We start from the raw sequence: 17,732 nt of genomic DNA on the forward strand, positions 1-17,732 counted from the left end.
ACCTAGCCAGTCTCTAGCTCAGGGGGCTCCAACTTTTTGTAATAGGAGTTACACATGTTAAATTAAACTAATCTAATATTTGTGTTGTAAGAGTGACCACAAAGGACAAGGTTACATTAAAAGCCACCATATGCAAGATTACCAACAGTGATCACATCAGTGCATAGAGCATGGTTACCAGCAGTGACGTAAAAAGGTTTGTCAATATGGAATGCCTCTATATGGGTAATACATCACAGCCATTATAGCTACAATGTTTCTGGCATTTGTACAAAGTCTCTCCAATGTAACGATTTAAATCACTCAATATATTAGCTTTAGGTATATTATGGAAATTCAGACTGTCTCCAAATATATCAATATCTTCAGAAAATACATTTCCTTATCGAATCCACTTTGCCTATTTTGGTAATTGTATATTTATTAAATAACGCAAAAGCTTCTAATTTAGTAAGCTGGTCTGCACACGGGACAGCTATTTACAGGTAGCTTGAGGGGTACCAGTAGCACATAAGGTACTTGGGGGAGAAGCAAGTACTAGCTTTTCTGGGTCTTTAACTGTATTTACCAGCATTGGGTTGATTTATCGCAGCTTCGGATCACCGCCATTAATCTACCACCTACAGAAGACTGATGTCTACAGATTGTGTAAGGGTTAACACTCCATTTTCAGTAGCTCAGGAGATGAAGCGAGTTTATGCTAGCACTTTTAAAGAGCTCCTCACCAGATGTCTAACAGGTCAAGCAGTGAGTTTACACATACACACACACATTAAATCCTATGACAAATGTTTTACAGGGATTCTCTGCAAGTTGATATTTAAGCAGAGAGGTAATCACAGGAAAGAAAATATTTCGACTGCAATACCTACTACGATGTTGATTCTCTAATAAGGCACTGTTGGATACCCTTTCTCTGAAAGCATGTGTGAGATATCCAAAATGCACAGGAAGTCTGGGCTATGGAGTGTATCTTCAGCTACACTACATCAAATTCCACAAAATTCATTTTAGTCTTAGTTTGTACAAGTTACGTTACCTTTGGTTTAAACTGTCTTGCAAACAGAAGGTATCTTCTAATGTCATCCAAAGAATAGACACGATCAATTGATTCCTCAATCCTAGAATGTAGGTCCACAATACGCCTGGCAATCGCATAATCGGTGACCTAATAAAGAAAGGGTTGACGTTACTCAAATAACCACTAAGCAACAAACTGGTTGCCAAATTCCAGTAACTCTGCAGATACCACTGCTTTGGCTTGGCCACACAAAATGAAAGCAAAGATACAACTTGTAGGAAGTTGGCTCTGTATGTGCTATTTCAAAGTAAGGAATAGCATGCACAGAGTCCAAGGGTTCCCCTTAGAGGTAAGATAGTGGCAAAAAGAGATAATACCAATGCTCTATTTTGTGGTAGTGTGGTCGAGCAGTAGGCTTATCCAAGGAGTAGTGTTAAGCATTTGTTGTACATACACAGACAATAAATGAGGTACACACACTCAGAGACAAATCCAGCCAATAGGTTTTTGTATAGAAAAATATCTTTTCTTAGTTTATTTTAAGAACCACAGGTTCAAATTTTACATGTAATATCTCATTCGAAAGGTATTGTAGGTAAGTACTTTAGGAACTTCAAATCATCAAAATTGCATGTATACTTTTCAAGTTATTCACAAATAGCTGTTTTAAAAGTGGACACAGTGCAATTTTCACAGTTCCTAGGGGAGGTAAGTATTTGTTAGGTTAACCAGGTAAGTAAGACACTTACAGGGCTTAGTTCTTGGTCCAAGGTAGCCCACCGTTGGGGGTTCAGAGCAACCCCAAAGTCACCACACCAGCAGCTCAGGGCCGGTCAGGTGCAGAGTTCAAAGTGGTGCCCAAAACGCATAGGCTAGAATGGAGAGAAGGGGGTGCCCCGGTTCCGGTCTGCTTGCAGGTAAGTACCCGCGTCTTCAGAGGGCAGACCAGGGGGGTTTTGTAGGGCACCGGGGGGGACACAAGTCCACACAGAAATTTCACCCTCAGCGGCGCGGGGGCGGCCGGGTGCAGTGTAGAAACAAGCGTCGGGTTCGCAATGTTAGTCTATGAGAGATCTCGGGATCTCTTCAGCGCTGCAGGCAGGCAAGGGGGGGGATTCCTCGGGGAAACCTCCACTTGGGCAAGGGAGAGGGACTCCTGGGGGTCACTTCTCCAGTGAAAGTCCGGTCCTTCAGGTCCTGGGGGCTGCGGGTGCAGGGTCTCTCCCAGGCGTCGGGACTTTAGGTTCAAAGAGTCGCGGTCAGGGGAAGCCTCGGGATTCCCTCTGCAGGCGGCGCTGTGGGGGCTCAGGGCGGACAGGTTTTTGTACTCACAGTCTTAGAGTAGTCCTGGGGTCCCTCCTGAGGTGTTGGATCACCACCAGCCGAGTCGGGGTCGCCGGGTGCAGTGATGCAAGTCTCACGCTTCTTGCGGGGAGCTTGCAGGGTTCTTTAAAGCTGCTGGAAACAAAGTTGCAGCTTTTCTTGGAGCAGGTCCGCTGTCCTCGGGGGTTTCTTGTCTTTTCGAAGCAGGGGCAGTCCTCAGAGGATGTCGAGGTCGCTGGTCCCTTTGGAAGGCGTCGCTGGAGCAGGATCTTTGGAAGGCAGGAGACAGGCCGGTGAGTTTCTGGAGCCAAGGCAGTTGTCGTCTTCTGGTCTTCCGCTGCAGGGGTTTTCAGCTAGGCAGTCCTTCTTGTAGTTGCAGGAATCTAATTTTCTAGGGTTCAGGGTAGCCCTTAAATACTAAATTTAAGGGCGTGTTTAGGTCTGGGGGGTTAGTAGCCAATGGCTACTAGCCCTGAGGGTGGGTACACCCTCTTTGTGCCTCCTCCCAAGGGGAGGGGGACACAATCCTAACCCTATTGGGGGAATCCTCCATCTGCAAGATGGAGGATTTCTAAAAGTTAGAGTCACCTCAGCTCAGGACACCTTAGGGGCTGTCCTGACTGGCCAGTGACTCCTTGTTTTTCTCATTATTTTCTCCGGCCTTGCCGCCAAAAGTGGGGCCTGGCCGGAGGGGGCGGGCAACTCCACTAGCTGGAGTGTCCTGCTGGGTTGGCACAAAGGAGGTGAGCCTTTGAGGCTCACCGCCAGGTGTGACAATTCCTGCCTGGGGGAGGTGTTAGCATCTCCACCCAGTGCAGGCTTTGTTACTGGCCTCAGAGTGACAAAGGCACTCTCCCCATGGGGCCAGCAACATGTCTCGGTTTGTGGCAGGCTGCTAACACTAGTCAGCCTACACAGATAGTCGGTTAAGTTTCAGGGGGCACCTCTAAGGTGCCCTCTGTGGTGTATTTTACAATAAAATGTACACTGGCATCAGTGTGCATTTATTGTGCTGAGAAGTTTGATACCAAACTTCCCAGTTTTCAGTGTAGCCATTATGGTGCTGTGGAGTTCGTGTTTGACAGACTCCCAGACCATATACTCTTATGGCTACCCTGCACTTACAATGTCTAAGGTTTTGTTTAGACACTGTAGGGGTACCATGCTCATGCACTGGTACCCTCACCTATGGTATAGTGCACCCTGCCTTAGGGCTGTAAGGCCTGCTAGAGGGGTGTCTTACCTATACTGCATAGGCAGTGAGAGGCTGGCATGGCACCCTGAGGGGAGTGCCATGTCGACTCACTCGTTTTGTCCTCACTAGCACACACAAGCTGGCAAGCAGTGTGTCTGTGCTGAGTGAGAGGTCTCCAGGGTGGCATAAGACATGCTGCAGCCCTTAGATACCTTCCTTGGCATCAGGGCCCTTGGTACTAGAAGTACCAGTTACAAGGGACTTATCTGGATGCCAGGGTCTGCCAATTGTGGATACAAAAGTACAGGTTAGGGAAAGAACACTGGTGCTGGGGCCTGGTTAGCAGGCCTCAGCACACTTTCAATTGTAAACATAGCATCAGCAAAGGCAAAAAGTCAGGGGGCAACCATGCCAAGGAGGCATTTCCTTACACAACCCCCCCCCCCCCCAAACGAAAGAGGATGAGACTAACCTTTCCCAAGAGAGTCTTCATTTTCTAAGTGGAAGAACCTGGAAAGGCCATCTGCATTGGCATGGGCAGTCCCAGGTCTGTGTTCCACTATAAAGTCCATTCCCTGTAGGGAGATGGACCACCTCAACAGTTTAGGATTTTCACCTTTCATTTGCATCAGCCATTTGAGAGGTCTGTGGTCAGTTTGAACTAGGAAGTGAGTCCCAAAGAGGTATGGTCTCAGCTTCTTCAGGGACCAAACCACAGCAAAGGCCTCCCTCTCAATGGCACTCCAACGCTGCTCCCTGGGGAGTAACCTCCTGCTAATGAAAGCAACAGGCTGGTCAAGGCCATCATCATTTGTTTGGGACAAAACTGCCCCTATCCCATGTTCAGAGGCATCAGTCTGCACAATGAACTGCTTAGAATAATCTGGAGCTTTTAGAACTGGTGCTGAGCACATTGCCTGTTTCAGGGTGTCAAAGGCCTGTTGGCATTCCACAGTCCAGTTCACTTTCTTGGGCATTTTCTTGGAGGTGAGTTCAGTGAGGGCTGTCACAATGGATCCATATCCCTTCACAAACCTCCTGTAATACCCAGTCAAGCCAAGGAATGCCCTGACTTGAGTCTGGGTTTTTGGAGCTACCCAGTCCAGAATAGTCTGGATCTTGGGTTGGAGTGGCTGAACTTGGCCTCCACCTACAAGGTGGCCCAAGTAAACCACAGTTCCCTGCCCTATCTGGCATTTGGATGCCTTGATAGAGAGGCCTGCAGATTGCAGAGCCTTCAAAACCTTCCTCAGGTGGACCAGGTGATCCTGCCAGGTGGAGCTAAAGACAGCAATATCATCAAGATAAGCTGTGCTAAAGGACTCCAAGCCAGCAAGGACTTGATTCACCAACCTTTGGAAGGTGGCAGGGGCATTCTTTAAACCAAAGGGCATAACAGTAAACTGATAATGCCCATCAGGTGTGGAGAATGCTGTCTTTTCTTTTGCTCCAGGTGCCATTTTTATTTGCCAGTACCCGGCTGTCAAGTCAAAGGTACTTAGAAATTTGGCAGCACCTAATTTATCAATGAGCTCATCAGCTCTTGGAATTGGATGGGCATCTGTCTTGGTGACAGAATTGAGCCCTCTGTAGTCCACACAAAACCTCATCTCTTTCTTTCCATCTTTGGTGTGAGGTTTGGGGACTAAGACCACTGGGCTAGCCCAGGGGCTGTCAGAGCGCTCAATTACTCCCAATTCCAGCATCTTGTGGACTTCCACCTTGATGCTTTCTTTAACATGGTCAGATTGTCTAAAGATTTTGTTCTTGACAGGCATGCTGTCTCCTGTGTCCACATCATGGGTACACAGGTGTGTCTGACCAGGGGTTAAGGAGAAGAGTTCAGGAAACTGTTGTAGGACTCTCCTACAATCAGCTTGCTGTTGGCCAGAGAGGGTGTCTGAGTAGATCACTCCATCTACTGTGCCATCTTTTGGGTCTGATGACAGGAGATCAGGGAGAGGTTCACTCTCTGCCTCCTGATCCTCATCTGTTACCATCAACAGATTCACATCAGCCCTGTCATGGAAGAGCTTAAGGCGGTTCACATGGATCACCCTCTTGGGGCTCCTGCTTGTGCCCAGGTCCACCAGGTAGGTGACCTGACTTCCTTTCTAGTACTGGGTAAGGGCCACTCCATTTGTCCTGGAGTGCCCTGGGAGCCACAGGCTCCAGAACCCAGACTTTCTGCCCTGGTTGGAACTCAACCAGTGCAGCCTTTTGGTCATACCAAAACTTCTGGAGCTGTTGGCTGGCCTCAAGGTTTTTGGTTGCCTTTTCCATGTACTCTGCCATTCTAGAGCGAAGGCCAAGTACATAGTCCACTATGTCCTGTTTAGGCTCATGGAGAGGTCTCTCCCAGCCTTCTTTAACAAGGGCAAGTGGTCCCCTTACAGGATGACCAAACAGAAGTTCAAAGGGCGAGAATCCTACTCCCTTCTGTGGCACCTCTCTGTAAGCGAAAAGCAGACATGGCAAGAGGACATCCCATCTCCTTTTGAGTTTTTCTGGGAGCCCCATGATCATGCCTTTTAATGTCTTGTTGAATCTCTCAACCAAGCCATTAGTTTGTGGATGGTAGGGTGTAGTGAATTTATAAGTCACTCCACACTCATTCCACATGTGCTTTAGGTATGCTGACATGAAGTTGGTACCTCTGTCAGACACCACCTCCTTAGGGAAACCCACTCTGGTAAAGATACCAATGAGGGCCTTGGCTACTGCAGGGGCAGTAGTCGACCTAAGGGGAATAGCTTCAGGATACCTGGTAGCATGATCCACTACTACCAGGATATACATATTTCCTGAGGCTGTGGGAGGTTCTAGTGGACCAACTATGTCCACACCCACTCTTTCAAAGGGAACCCCCACCACTGGAAGTGGAATGAGGGGGGCCTTTGGATTTCCACCTGTCTTACCACTGGCTTGACAGGTGGGGCAGGAGAGGCAAAACTCCTTAACCATGTTGGACATATTGGGCCAGTAGAAGTGGTTGACTAACCTCTCCCACGTCTTGGTTTGTCCCAAATGTCCAGCAAGGGGAATGTCATGGGCCAAGGTTAGGATGAACTTCCTGAACAGCTGAGGCACTACCACTCTCCTAGTGGCACCAGGTTTGGGGTCTCTGGCCTCAGTGTACAGGAGTCCATCTTCCCAATAGACCCTATGTGTTCCATTTTTCTTGCCTTTGGACTCTTCAGCAGCTTGCTGCCTAAGGCCTTCAAGAGAGGGACAGGTTTCTTGTCCCTTACACAGCTCCTCCCTGGAGGGTCCCCCTGGGCCTAAGAGCTCAACCTGATAAGGTTCAAGCTCCAAAGGCTCAGTTCCCTCAGAGGGCAGAACTTCTTCCTGAGAAGAGAGGTTCCCTTTCTTTTGCTGTGTTGCAGTTGGTTTCCCAACTGACTTTCCTGTTCTCTTGGTAGGCTGGGCCATTCTTCCAGACTCCAGCTCTACTTGTTCACCCTGTGCCTTGCATTGTGCTCTTGTTTTCACACACACCAGTTCAGGGATACCCAGCATTGCTGCATGGGTTTTTAGCTCTACCTCAGCCCATGCTGAGGACTCCAGGTCATTTCCAAGCAGACAGTCCACTGGGATATTTGAGGAGACCACCACCTGTTTCAGGCCATTGACCCCTCCCCATTCTAAAGTAACCATTGCCATGGAATGTACTTTTCTCTGATTGTCAGCGTTGGTGACTGTGTAAGTTTTTCCAGTCAGGTATTGGCCAGGGGAAACCAGTTTCTCTGTCACCATGGTGACACTGGCACCTGTATCCCTCAGGCCCTCTATTCTAGTCCCATTAATTAAGAGTTGCTGTCTGTATTTTTGCATGTTAGGCGGCCAGACAGCCAGTGTGGCTAAATCCACCCCACCCTCAGAAACTAGAGTAGCTTCAGTGTGGACCCTGATTTGCTCTGGGCACACTGTTGATCCCACTTGGAGACTAGCCATACCAGTGTTACCTGGATGGGAGTTTGGAGTGGAACCTTTCTTGGGACAGGCCTTGTCTCCAGTTTGGTGTCCATGCTGTTTACAGCTATGACACCAGGCCTTTTTGGGATCAAAGTTTTTACCCTTGTACCCATTGTTTTGTGAAGAGGCTCTGGGCCCACCCTCCTGTGCAGGTTTTTGGGGGCCTGTAGAAGACTCTTTACTATTTTTAGTTTTGGTTGTCTCATCACCCTTCCCCTGGGGAGTCTTTGTGACCCCTTTCTTTTGGTCACCCCCTGTTGAAGTCTTGGACACCCTTGTCTTGACCCAATGGTCCGCCTTCTTTCCCAATTCTTGGGGAGAAATTGGTCCTAGGTCTACCAGATGCTGATGCAGTTTATCATTGAAACAATTACTTAACAGGTGTTTTCACAAATAAATTGTACAGCCCATCATAATTACTTACACCACTGCCTTGAATCCAACCATCTAGTGTTTTCACTGAGTAGTCAACAAAGTCAACCCAGGTCTGGCTCGAGGATTTTTGAGCCCCCCTGAACCTAATCCTGTACTCCTCAGTGGAGAATCCAAAGCCCTCAATCAGGGTACCCTTCATGAGGTCATAAGATTCTGCATCTTTTCCAGAGAGTGTGAGGAGTCTATCCCTACACTTTCCAGTGAACATTTCCCAAAGGAGAGCACCCCAGTGAGATCTGTTCACTTTTCTGGTTACACAAGCCCTCTCAAAAGCTGTGAACCACTTGGTGATGTCATCACCATCTTCAAATTTTGTCACAATCCCTTTGGGGATTTTTAACATGTCAGGAGAATCTCTGACCCTATTTATATTGCTGCCACCATTGATGGGTCCTAGGCCCATCTCTTGTCTTTCCCTTTCTATGGCTAGGAGCTGTCTCTCTAAAGCCAATCTTTTGGCCATCCTGGCTAACAGGAGGTCATCTTCACTGAGAGCATCCTCAGTGATTTCAGAAATGTGGGACCCTCCTGTGAGGGACTCACTATTTCTGACTAACACAGTTGGAGACAGGACTTGAGGGGTCCTGTTCTCCCTATTTAGGGCTGGAGGAGGGACATTGGCCTCCAAGTCACTAATTTCTTCCTCTGTGATGTCATCATCAGAGGGGTTGGCTTTTTCAAACTCTGCCAACAGCTCCTGGAGCTGAATTTTGGTAGGTCTGGAGCCAATGGTTATTTTTTTGATATTACAGAGAGACCTTAGCTCCCTCATCTTAAGATGGAGGTAAGGTGTGGTGTCGAGTTCCACCACATTCATCTCTGTATCAGACATTATTTTGCTAAGAGTTGGAATACTTTTTAAAGAATCTAAAACTGTTTCTAGAATCTAATTTCAAACTTTTAACAAACTTTTAACTCTAAAAGACAATGCTAAACAGGGACTTAACACACAAGGCCCTAGCAGGACTTTTAAGAATTTAGAAAAATTTCAAATTGCAAAAATGAATTTCTAATGACAATTTTGGAATTTGTCGTGTGATCAGGTATTGGCTGAGTAGTCCAGCAAATGCAAAGTCTTGTATCCCACCGCTGCCACCAATGTAGGAAGTTGGCTCTGTATGTGCTATTTCAAAGTAAGGAATAGCATGCACAGAGTCTAAGGGTTCCCCTTAGAGGTAAGATAGTGGCAAAAAGAGATAATACCAATGCTCTATTTTGTGGTAGTGTGGTCGAGCAGTAGGCTTATCCAAGGAGTAGTGTTAAGCATTTGTTGTACATACACATAGACAATAAATGAGGTACACACACTCAGAGACAAATCCAGCCAATAGGTTTTTGTATAGAAAAATATCTTTTCTTAGTTTATTTTAAGAACCACAGGTTCAAATTTTACATGTAATATCTCATTCGAAAGGTATTGTAGGTAAGTACTTTAGGAACTTCAAATCATCAAAATTGCATGTATACTTTTCAAGTTATTCACAAATAGCTGTTTTAAAAGTGGACAGTGCAATTTTCACAGTTCCTAGGGGAGGTAAGTATTTGTTAGGTTAACCAGGTAAGTAAGACACTTACAGGGCTTAGTTCTTGGTCCAAGGTAGCCCACCGTTGGGGGTTCAGAGCAACCCCAAAGTCACCACACCAGCAGCTCAGGGCCGGTCAGGTGCAGAGTTCAAAGTGGTGCCCAAAACGCATAGGCTAGAATGGAGAGAAGGGGGTGCCCCGGTTCCGGTCTGCTTGCAGGTAAGTACCCGCGTCTTCGGAGGGCAGACCAGGGGGGTTTTGTAGGGCACCGGGGGGGACACAAGTCCACACAGAAATTTCACCCTCAGCGGCGCGGGGGCGGCCGGGTGCAGTGTAGAAACAAGCGTCGGGTTCGCAATGTTAGTCTATGAGAGATCTCGGGATCTCTTCAGCGCTGCAGGCAGGCAAGGGGGGGATTCCTCGGGGAAACCTCCACTTGGGCAAGGGAGAGGGACTCCTGGGGGTCACTTCTCCAGTGAAAGTCCGGTCCTTCAGGTCCTGGGGGCTGCGGGTGCAGGGTCTCTCCCAGGCGTCGGGACTTAGGATTCAAAGAGTCGCGGTCAGGGGAAGCCTCGGGATTCCCTCTGCAGGCAGCGCTGTGGGGGCTCAGGTTTTTGTACTCACAGTCTTAGAGTAGTCCTGGGGTCCCTCCTGAGGTGTTGGATCGCCACCAGCCGAGTCGGGGTCGCCGGGTGCAGTGATGCAAGTCTCACGCTTCTTGCGGGGAGCTTGCAGGGTTCTTTAAAGCTGCTGGAAACAAAGTTGCAGCTTTTCTTGGAGCAGGTCCGCTGTCCTCGGGAGTTTCTTGTCTTTTCGAAGCAGGGGCAGTCCTCAGAGGATGTCGAGGTCGCTGGTCCCTTTGGAAGGCGTCGCTGGAGCAGGATCTTTGGAAGGCAGGAGACAGGCCGGTGAGTTTCTGGAGCCAAGGCAGTTGTCGTCTTCTGGTCTTCCGCTGCAGGGGTTTTCAGCTAGGCAGTCCTTCTTGTAGTTGCAGGAATCTAATTTTCTAGGGTTCAGGGTAGCCCTTAAATACTAAATTTAAGGGCGTGTTTAGGTCTGGGGGTTAGTAGCCAATGGCTACTAGCCCTGAGGGTGGGTACACCCTCTTTGTGCCTCCTCCCAAGGGGAGGGGGACACAATCCTAACCCTATTGGGGGAATCCTCCATCTGCAAGATGGAGGATTTCTAAAAGTTAGAGTCACCTCAGCTCAGGACACCTTAGGGGCTGTCCTGACTGGCCAGTGACTCCTCCTTGTTTTTCTCATTATTTTCTCCGGCCTTGCCGCCAAAAGTGGGGCCTGGCCGGAGGGGGCGGGCAACTCCACTAGCTGGAGTGTCCTGCTGGGTTGGCACAAAGGAGGTGAGCCTTTGAGGCTCACCGCCAGGTGTGACAATTCCTGCCTGGGGGAGGTGTTAGCATCTCCACCCAGTGCAGGCTTTGTTACTGGCCTCAGAGTGACAAAGGCACTCTCCCCATGGGGCCAGCAACATGTCTCGGTTTGTGGCAGGCTGCTAACACTAGTCAGCCTACACAGATAGTCGGTTAAGTTTCAGGGGGCACCTCTAAGGTGCCCTCTGTGGTGTATTTTACAATAAAATGTACACTGGCATCAGTGTGCATTTATTGTGCTGAGAAGTTTGATACCAAACTTCCCAGTTTTCAGTGTAGCCATTATGGTGCTGTGGAGTTCGTGTTTGACAGACTCCCAGACCATATACTCTTATGGCTACCCTGCACTTACAATGTCTAAGGTTTTGTTTAGACACTGTAGGGGTACCATGCTCATGCACTGGTACCCTCACCTATGGTATAGTGCACCCTGCCTTAGGGCTGTAAGGCCTGCTAGAGGGGTGTCTTACCTATACTGCATAGGCAGTGAGAGGCTGGCATGGCACCCTGAGGGGAGTGCCATGTCGACTCACTCGTTTTGTCCTCACTAGCACACACACAAGCTGGCAAGCAGTGTGTCTGTGCTGAGTGAGAGGTCTCCAGGGTGGCATAAGACATGCTGCAGCCCTTAGAGACCTTCCTTGGCATCAGGGCCCTTGGTACTAGAAGTACCAGTTACAAGGGACTTATCTGGATGCCAGGGTCTGCCAATTGTGGATACAAAAGTACAGGTTAGGGAAAGAACACTGGTGCTGGGGCCTGGTTAGCAGGCCTCAGCACACTTTCAATTGTAAACATAGCATCAGCAAAGGCAAAAAGTCAGGGGGCAACCATGCCAAGGAGGCATTTCCTTACACAACTGGTTTCCCTTAACACCACTATAATGGTCTGATTAAAAACAAACAAAAAAAGCCAAATAAACTGATCAATAATATTGAGACATACGTCAAGAGTCCAGTGCATAAAATATATTTAAAAACAGATGAACGTATACCTTTATAAAATTCTTTTAGTCATCCCAATTCCAGCTTAGTGTTACTACATGGTCGAAACCACTAGTTCAGAGTTAGTGTACTGTGCATCAAATACAAATAGGACCAAATGTAGCAGAGCCTAAACTGGCAACAAAACATTTTGTTGGGTTGGGGGGGGGGGGGGTTCAGGGAGATACAGATTCAGTAAATCTATTACTTTAAGAGTGTAGGCTATGCATATTTAGCATAGTGTAGATAGATTATATATAATAATGTTACTCAGAAGACATCCGTTCGAGGCATGTAGCGCTGTAGAATCACATGTTCTGAAGGTTTGAGCCACATGATCAAGTGACTCCTCTTGGTAATACTGCACATGGGCATTGAGTCCTCTGTTAGATTTTCCTTTCCGCTGTCAGGTTTGGACAAGTTTCCTCTCGCTCCTGGAAATCTCAGCTCAGTATTTTCTGAACTTTCTATAAACGTCAGTATTGTTTTGATGACGTTTACCCACTCATGCAGTCTATCCGATTGCAATAGGACGATTTCATGCCCTTAGGGGCGACCTTGTCCTTTTTTGGGCCTACATTGACACAATGTAGTTGAAGAATGGGTGGCTGATGGAACATTCTCAGTTGCAGTTCTGTCCTCTTGTCACACAATTTCCCTACACCAAACAGCATTTAGTGTAAATCTGTGCTTGTCTGAAACAGACGAGACCTGCGACGCCTGTAGACTGTTTTGATCTAAAAAGACTCTCTGGGACTAAAGAGTGTGACGAATGGAGATGGCGTCTAAGTCTTCAGAACACACACCAGACAGACATCTTTGGAGAAAAACATGCGCAAGAGGAAGTAGGGCAGCGTGTAGCCATTTCCATTGCAGATTTGGGATTGAGATTCAGGTGGCGACAGTCCATCCATCCCACCGGGGCAGTACGCGAGTACACCAGCCCATCACAAACAAAGGCAATTAAAAAGACTCCTGCATTGGTCTTCAGTTGACTAGTTGGTGCATGGAAAGTTTGGGTGATTTGTCAAGCGAGAGATGAGAAAGAAGGGGGTCCCCAAACGCATCTTCCCCACTCATTTATAGGCACTTGAGACATCCCAAACAGATGAATGAATTTACATCCAATTTGGCATAAAGCTAGATCTCGGCACAGAAGGTGCGTTTTTTTGTGTAAAACCTTTCAGTAGCTAAGCAAATAATGCTCAAAAATATATATATTTTTAATGCTACCAAGTGGAGGTCACCACTAGGAAGTTTATTAGGACCTATGTTAATAGAAAAAGCATTTTGGTTGGCTAATAACTTTAGCACCATTTGATAAATCATTAAATAAAAATCAAATAAAAAACTCCCTCATGCATACCCAAGCTGCTGTATGGAAAGTTGTGGTTATCCATCAAGCAGGCCCAAGAAAAAGAGGGGGGGGGGGGGAATTGGATGGAATTACACCAAGTTTTACAGAAAAGTGGCTCTTGGTCCGGAAACTTCGTGCAAATCCATTCAGTGGTTTGAGAAATTTAAGAAAATTCAAATTTGTGTATGTGTATATCTATCTCTATATATAGACACAAAGGATTTGTGGCCTCTCCCAATCTCCTGCTGAGATTTGACTGCCTGCCGACAACTGAACAAGAAGTGTTGCCAGCCATACTGGAAATCTTCTTCAGCCGAGTCCCAGAAGAAAGTGTTAAAGCCCTCGCCATGCACTGCTAATTACCCCACTCAGGACATCTTTGAAACCATTGATAATTTTACTGAGATGTTAGTGACGTTATCAGATAACTGCATGGCAGGGATGTGATTTATAGTTACACTAGGGCAACAGTTAGTTACTTGAGTTAACCCCAACGACTATAACTGGTGAAATTCTATGTGCGAGTGTGTGTATATACTATATATATATATATATATACACACACACACACACACACACACACACACACACACACACACACACACAAATATAAACAGAACTTAAAGTATAAGGATACAACAGTGAGGAAGTGAAAGGTGGCGGCATTGAAAACAGAAGCTGGGTTAACAGACTTTTTCCTACAGTTTATCCCCAAAAAAGGAGAAAAAAAAAACATGTTTGCGAAAATGGACAGTGAGCACTACCTCGTTACACTCGTCCACAAGAATGAAGAAGAGATCAAATCTGGACATAATGGGAGCCGAAAGGTTTATGTTCTGCTTCAGAGACTTAGATCTGTCATACCGTCCACCAATGGGGTTTGCAGCTGCCAAGATGGAGGTTCGAGCATTCAGAGTAGCCTGTTTTTGGGATGGGGGGGGGGGGGGCAAAAACAAAAAAAAGGCAATAAATGCAGTAATCAAGTTGTTTTCCAGCGTGCAGCACTCTGCAAAGATTGGGGACCAGTGTACCTTAACTCCAGCTTTCGTGATAGAAATAGTCTGCTGCTCCATTGCCTCATGGATGGCTACTTGATCTCTATTATCCATTTTGTCAAATTCATCAATGCAGCAGACACCCTGGAACAGCAATTAAATTAACGAGTAAGTTTGACAAATGTAAGCAATGAAATGATTTAAAACAATTTGTGAAATAAAATATATTAACTTATGCAATAGGCATCTACTCCTTCCAGACATTACAGTTAAGACTATGGCAAGTAGGGTGCAGACGGGAATATGTACAGACGGAACACAGTGTTAACTGCATACTAGAAAATAGTAACTTATCTGAAACAAAATAATAATCTGATAGCTGAACCCTAGTGCAAGCTATTGAAATGCGAGAATGGTGCACCTTTGGTGTAATTTTGTACAGGAGACAACCACATAGTTCCTGCTCGGTTGCTCCCCTGGCTGGGTAGCCATCTTCAGTGGTATGATATAGGGGGGCAAAAAGATTGGAATGTGGCCTTGAGCAAGTACCAGGAGGAGGACATTTCAAGTACTTACCCCATCAAAATCCAGTCAGGTGTTTTTTTTTTGTTTTAACATTTCTGTCTTCAGTACAAGCTGTGACTACTAAACCACAAGTTTAGTTAGTGCATGGCCATGCCTATGGTATAAGTTACAAGCTCTAGGACCACAAGAATAGGCAACATAGTCTCAAGGAAGAGACTGGCAATCTTATCCAAAGAATCATTGGTGTAACAGTGCAATGGTTAAAACTGGCAACTTTCCCCAGAAGCAGAGAGTTGGCGAGTCAACTAAACCCCGTAGTACTGGGCAGCACAATGCTTTAGTTGAGATGGCTCCAAAAAGCTATAACAGACTGCAGGACCCTTTACACAAAAACCTGGACAATGATATGCTGAAGACAGTTACACGACACGGGATGAATATTAAGTGTTATTTAATAGCCCCTTTCATAAAGAGCTCTTGGTAGGCAAAAGGGTGAAAACATTTTCATGAGCAAATACTTGAGTTAATTAGTACATGCATGCAGTGGTCAACTGCAGAATGAAAAAAAAAAAAAAAAAAGCTTAAAAAGCATTATATACACACATATATATATATATATATATATATATACACACACACACACACACACACACACACACACACACACACAAACCCAAAACCATTTTCCCTACCCTGGTTGATCCAATCGTGATCAAATATAATTTGCGATCACGTGCATGCACTAAAGACAAAGCGTGCATTTTGGGACTACAGAAGTATTGCAACTGAACATCTAAAGAGCCCCAAAACTGAACAGGGAGAAGAGAGAAGAAGAAAAAAATCCACACCTCAAAATAATGGTACAAGCTACACAGAATAGAATCAAACCAGAAATACACACCACGTAGCAGAGCGATCTAAATGTTCTCACTGCCAACCGCTAAACAAAAGGAGACTAGGAGCACTTTTAGGTCCAGCATACAACCTTCCTACCCAATACAAAGGGTATGCAGTCCCTTAGGAGGGGAGAACAAAAAGGTCTGAATGAGAATTGAGCAAGCAGAACGGTGGTTTGGGGGGGGGGGGGGGTGGGGTGGGGGGGGAATCTGATTGCACAAAAGCAAGAGCCCTCACACCCAAGTAGGTGTCATACTTTACCTCGTTAGGCTGGTACTGCAATGCCGAAGGGCTCTTTGCCAGAGGTCTTGAGCATAACACATCGATGTGAAATGTTGATGGAAGTGCTCCGGGTATAGATTGGTATGAAGGGAATTAAGAATAGCTAAGAGATACCATATTGAGTTTTGATGGGTGGGCTCTCATGATTAAAAGCAGTAGGTTTCTACTCAAGGTAATGTATATATAGGTCGACATGTTACTTGCCTTAAGTGTTATCATTGATCAGGTAAATTCCTCAGTGCCAAAAGAAACCAATTATTGAGAAGGAGCGAGGGTGGTATTAGCAAAAGTCACCCAATCACATAAAATACATGCCTTCACAGTATAGCATACCTGGGGATATCCAAGGAGCGACCTTGAATGAGAACACAAAGTACATTTAAAAGTATACTGTTAGGTATGCAATAGTTATACCTATATTGAAGGTATAAATGCAGGTAGAGAAAATTCATGCCAGGGCACACAGGCGATTATCCAGGTTAGTGTGACTTGCATGAAAAACATTAAAACAGGTAGGTGACACAAGCGAAGTGATGCAGTGACCTGACATCCCACAAATGGGTTTAAATCCAATCTATAAACCCTAATTGCAGTGAAGCTAATTTAAATTCAGTAAGCTACTGACCCCTCAGGTTGCTGGCAGAGACCGTGCTAGGTGCGGTATGAAGCGTATGGAAAGGAGTGAGATTAGACCCTAATAACTCATTAGATTTAAAAAAAGAAAAAAAAATCCTTTTAAGTGTAATAGTCCTGTGTGCGCTAACTCAGCACGACCTACCTATGTGCTTATTGCCTTGATGCACCTGAAGATCGTAAGCTGTGACCTGCGCCGGAGCCCATACCAGCCGCGCTGTCTGAGGCAATCAAAACAAGACAGGCAGTGTGCGAAGGTCTCCTGGTCAGGAGACACAAAACTTGCCTTGCTGGAATGGCAAAAGGTGATGCTGCTTTTATGAAGCATAAATTGGAGGAGGTGCTCAATTGCTTCTCATCTGTGTCGGCAGGTAATAGCACAATAACACAAAATTAGTAGTGTGAGCAGGAAATATGAAGTAAAGTAGAGCACTCGCATGGAACAGCTCCAATGAGAAAAACACTGAGTCGGGTCTTAAGAAATCCTTAGCGAAAACCCCAGCTGTGGGTTGGGATAAAAGAATTGAGTTGGCCTGGTCAAAGAAGTGTATGAGGCCAGATCTCAAAAAGAACACCTAGTAGGGTTCTAGGTACCCCTTAGGGAATGCATCAGCTGTGGAAATCTAGGGGGTGGGGTAAACCAATTAAATTGGTGTGTGTTTTGTAGTGGTCAGGGGAGAGCATAAGGTCAGTTGTACTCAAAGGAATGAGATCGGTGGGTGAGGAAAATGCTGGGTTGTCACTTAATCCATCTCACTGCACTATTTAGCACTGTTCTGGCCAGTGATATGGCTACCCAAACAGAAAACCCACTGTTCCCTCCTGGACAAAGTCTGCTTATTTATGTGGGTGTGCTTCTACAACCGTCCAACTCACATCAGGGGTGTGATTTGGTCTAGGGTAATAAGCACTCCCACTGGTCGTGTTTTTTTTTTTTTAATAAACAGATCCCACAACAGTGTTCTGTGATCCTTACTTTTACCGGTTTTATAGTCATACCTATTTACCACGTGGAGCAGGGACATGTGATCATTTAAACGCAGTTTCTCACGTGGCAGTTGGTGGGTGTTTCTTGTAACCAAGTATGGGTCTGAGCAAGGATTACATTTGAAGGTTGTGAGACCCCCACACACCACAAACCACGGGGATAGTGTCTTGTCACAAGGGAAGTTCCAAAGGTAACGCTGCTCTGGTCTA

General features: G+C 46.2%; 1 protein-coding gene across 1 annotated transcript in view; it reads right to left on the reverse strand.

Annotated features, from left to right (window-relative positions):
- The window catches only part of MCM6 (minichromosome maintenance complex component 6), a 74,154-nt gene that overhangs the window by 37,157 nt on the left and 19,265 nt on the right, over window positions 1–17,732 (reverse strand). Inside the window, exons 10-12 of the mRNA XM_069225075.1 lie at window positions 14,235–14,342; window positions 13,968–14,123; window positions 1,040–1,168 (exon numbers count right to left, since the gene is read on the reverse strand). Coding sequence (XP_069081176.1) covers window positions 1,040–1,168; window positions 13,968–14,123; window positions 14,235–14,342 — 393 coding nt within the window. The remainder of the gene's footprint in view (window positions 1–1,039; window positions 1,169–13,967; window positions 14,124–14,234; window positions 14,343–17,732) is intronic.

This window comes from Pleurodeles waltl, chromosome 3_1 (assembly GCF_031143425.1).
Source record: "Pleurodeles waltl isolate 20211129_DDA chromosome 3_1, aPleWal1.hap1.20221129, whole genome shotgun sequence".
NCBI lineage: Eukaryota > Metazoa > Chordata > Amphibia > Caudata > Salamandridae > Pleurodeles > Pleurodeles waltl.